The 2707-nt window shown below is 33.3% G+C and overlaps 1 protein-coding gene across 1 annotated transcript; it reads left to right on the top strand.

The window, feature by feature from the left end:
* Window positions 1-552: 552 nt before the first annotated feature.
* Window positions 553-2454, top strand: LOC130967980 (uncharacterized). Its single transcript, XM_057893048.1, has 2 exons — window positions 553-873; window positions 2157-2454. Exons 1-2 carry the CDS (start codon window positions 607-609, stop codon window positions 2376-2378), a joined length of 489 nt encoding a protein of 162 aa, XP_057749031.1. The 5' UTR covers window positions 553-606; the 3' UTR covers window positions 2379-2454.
* The last annotated feature ends 253 nt before the right edge of the window (window positions 2455-2707 follow it).

A 2707-nucleotide genomic window follows, 5' to 3' on the forward strand; every position in this document is an offset into this window, starting at 1 on the left:
TTAATACTAAAAAATTTTTAAATATGCAATTCGAATTTTTTATTTATTTTATATTAAAATAAATATTTTAATACAAATTAGACCTTCTAATTTATGTACTAATTTATTAAAATTAAAAAATTAAAATTTATATAAAAAAAAACACATTAATTTAACCATATGAATTATATGCGGTCCTTTTCGTTTTTTTTTTCAAATTAGCCTTGATCCTCTGGTGTGACAAAACGTACAGAAGCCAAATAAAATTTTTTTATTGGGAAGAAAGTGTTGGAGCGAGTAGATGCACGCGCAGGGGAAGTTTGCGTGGAACTTGGTTGAGACTTGTGAGGTTGATTAGCGTTTCTGAGAGCTGTGTTATTATTAATGTATGGGAAACATTTCAAGTGCACCAGGGAGCACCGGTACACCAATTGTTTTAACCGTTGATTTTAATTAATATATATTATATATATTTTTTATAATTCAGATCAACGGTTAAAACAACTGGTACACTGGTATTCCCGGTGCACTTGAAATACTTCCGTATGTATGTTATATTATTTTGTTGGTGAAAACTGAAAAGAGCTTGTTGTGTTGTGGTTGTGCCACTCCCTCTCTTCAAAAGATATGTTGGATTTTGGAGAGGAGCTGAGCTTAGAGAGTTCTAGGATCCCATGCCTCATTTGGATTCAGCTCATTGTTTTCTTCCTTCTCCTTGCTCTCTTCTTTCTCCTTTCTTTTGATGATTCTTCCACCGCTTCTCCTTCTTCTGCATCTGCATCTCCATCTGCTGCCACCAGTCTTCTTCGTCAAAAATCACTAGTCAACGGCAACAACCACCACCACCATGTTTCTACCTCCACCGCTCTCACCAACCGTCTTCAGCATACACGGGTACACGTCTAACCTACCTTCAGCTCCCCCCATTCTTCTTCTTTTTGCTTTTGCCTTATACCCTTTTGGATTCTCATGCATCTCCCACCATAAAGATCTTATCTTGTTCTCTCTCTTGTTTTCTTTTGGAGTAAGTCTAGAATATGAGATCGCTTTGACTTGAAGAAAAAACACGACTTTTTTTTTCTTGCGTTTTTTGTTTTTGTTTTTCCTTCTTAATTTGTACTTTAACTATTGTAACAATTTGTTGTTATTTTGGTACAAGTTGATTTCTTTTGTTACTTGGGGATACTAGATTGTGTCTCTTCATCTCTGTGAGAATAATGTTAAATATAGTGAATTCAGAAATCACAACATAAAATTATCCTCCGTTCAAATCCACCCTTCAAATTGGGCTTTGACTTCAAAAGCTGTTTCTCTGAATTGGAAATGGAGGATGCAGCTTCTGAAATGCCCTTGACTAGTTGGTGAGGGTACCTCATTTTGTGACTTTTCAGGATTAGGAAGGAACTGTTCCAGTTTCATATGGGACAAATATCGGATTAAAAAACATTCAAGGTTAAAATCCGACTAATCTCCTTACTATTTTGTTGTGATTTAACCATATGTTATCAATCTCGTACCTTCAATAACGAATACTTATAATAAATTTACAACAAACTTGCTAAATTAGGCTCCATGTTTTATTAGGTATGTTAAGTTGTTAACACAAAATAAATGAACGCAATATCATTGTATATTTGTATGTTGTATTTGCCTCTAAAGCCCACCTTAACAAATGTTTTTAAACTTTGGTTGTTACATTCACACTATGATTTTACCATTTAAGATACCATATATATTCTAAGCTCTAAATCATTGACCTTTTGAGCTTTCCCATGTAAATGGTCTCCTAAAAACATCCCTAAATCGGTGAATAAACTCGATTTGATATCTGTGTGCTGGTTGAATCAGAGTCATGACTTCATCTATTGAAGTATTATATCCAATCTACTGAGAGTATGATGGAAAATCAACTCCTCTTTTGCCAATAAATACAAAGCAACACTTAATAGCCCATTCTCCGTGTTCATTAACTTCTTGCTGTCCTTTTCCTTATTTGGAAAAAATAAAAAGTAAGAAATTCTGTTGATGAGTTGCATTTGTCATTGCTATATAACATTGTTGGAATTGTGATCTTTGCATACTTAATTGAACTTGTGTTAGAAGTTAAAATGTTCCTATTAATGTATGTATTGTTTTGCATGAGACTAAAAATGAGAATTATGTTGTACCATGGGCAGGGGGCAGAGAACTTAAGTATAAAAGGTGAGATAGAAACAAGCTCAAGCACAAGGACAGTGAGAGAAGAGATTGCAGAAAGAGAGGGTTCACCATTGTATTTCCTTCACCCTTGTCATTATTTCAAATTAGCTAGAGTAGCATTTCTCAAATGTCTTGGATTGGATTCTACTGAATCTGATAGTCCTCCAATCCGAAGGCCTAGGAAAAGAAAAGAGAGTTAGTTGATTATCAAGATTGTATATGTTCCTTGTCATTTATCATGATAAGAAAGTTCCATTATTATTCATTTTTTTTTAATTTGGTTCTTTGTACTGTTCTCCTCCATAATTTCATGTTACATAAGGTTTAAGGAGAAGTTTCCATCCTTGTGGAATAATGAGGTTTCCACTATATAACATCATCAGAATAAAGATAAGAGGGAAAAGAATTGAAGTTGTCGACTCGAACAAACTAATTTCTTAAATTTTATCAATCAATAAATAAAAAACCAATGTCTTAATTTTCACTGAAAGGCTTTATATAATATACCATTATATTAATGGACATTAAT

The sequence above is a fragment of the Arachis stenosperma genome, chromosome 3 (genome assembly GCF_014773155.1).
Source record: "Arachis stenosperma cultivar V10309 chromosome 3, arast.V10309.gnm1.PFL2, whole genome shotgun sequence".
In the NCBI taxonomy this organism is placed as follows: domain Eukaryota; kingdom Viridiplantae; phylum Streptophyta; class Magnoliopsida; order Fabales; family Fabaceae; genus Arachis; species Arachis stenosperma.

What these genes read in the sequence shown, in the direction of transcription:
- LOC130967980 (XM_057893048.1), top strand. Translation starts at nt 607, where the DNA reads ATGTTGGATTTTGGAGAGGAGCTGAGCTTAGAGAGTTCTAGGATCCCA. An exon ending in ACCGTCTTCAGCATACACGG is followed by an intron (nt 874 to 2,156) that starts GTACACGTCTAA and finishes TACCATGGGCAG; the next exon opens with GGGGCAGAGAACTTAAGTAT.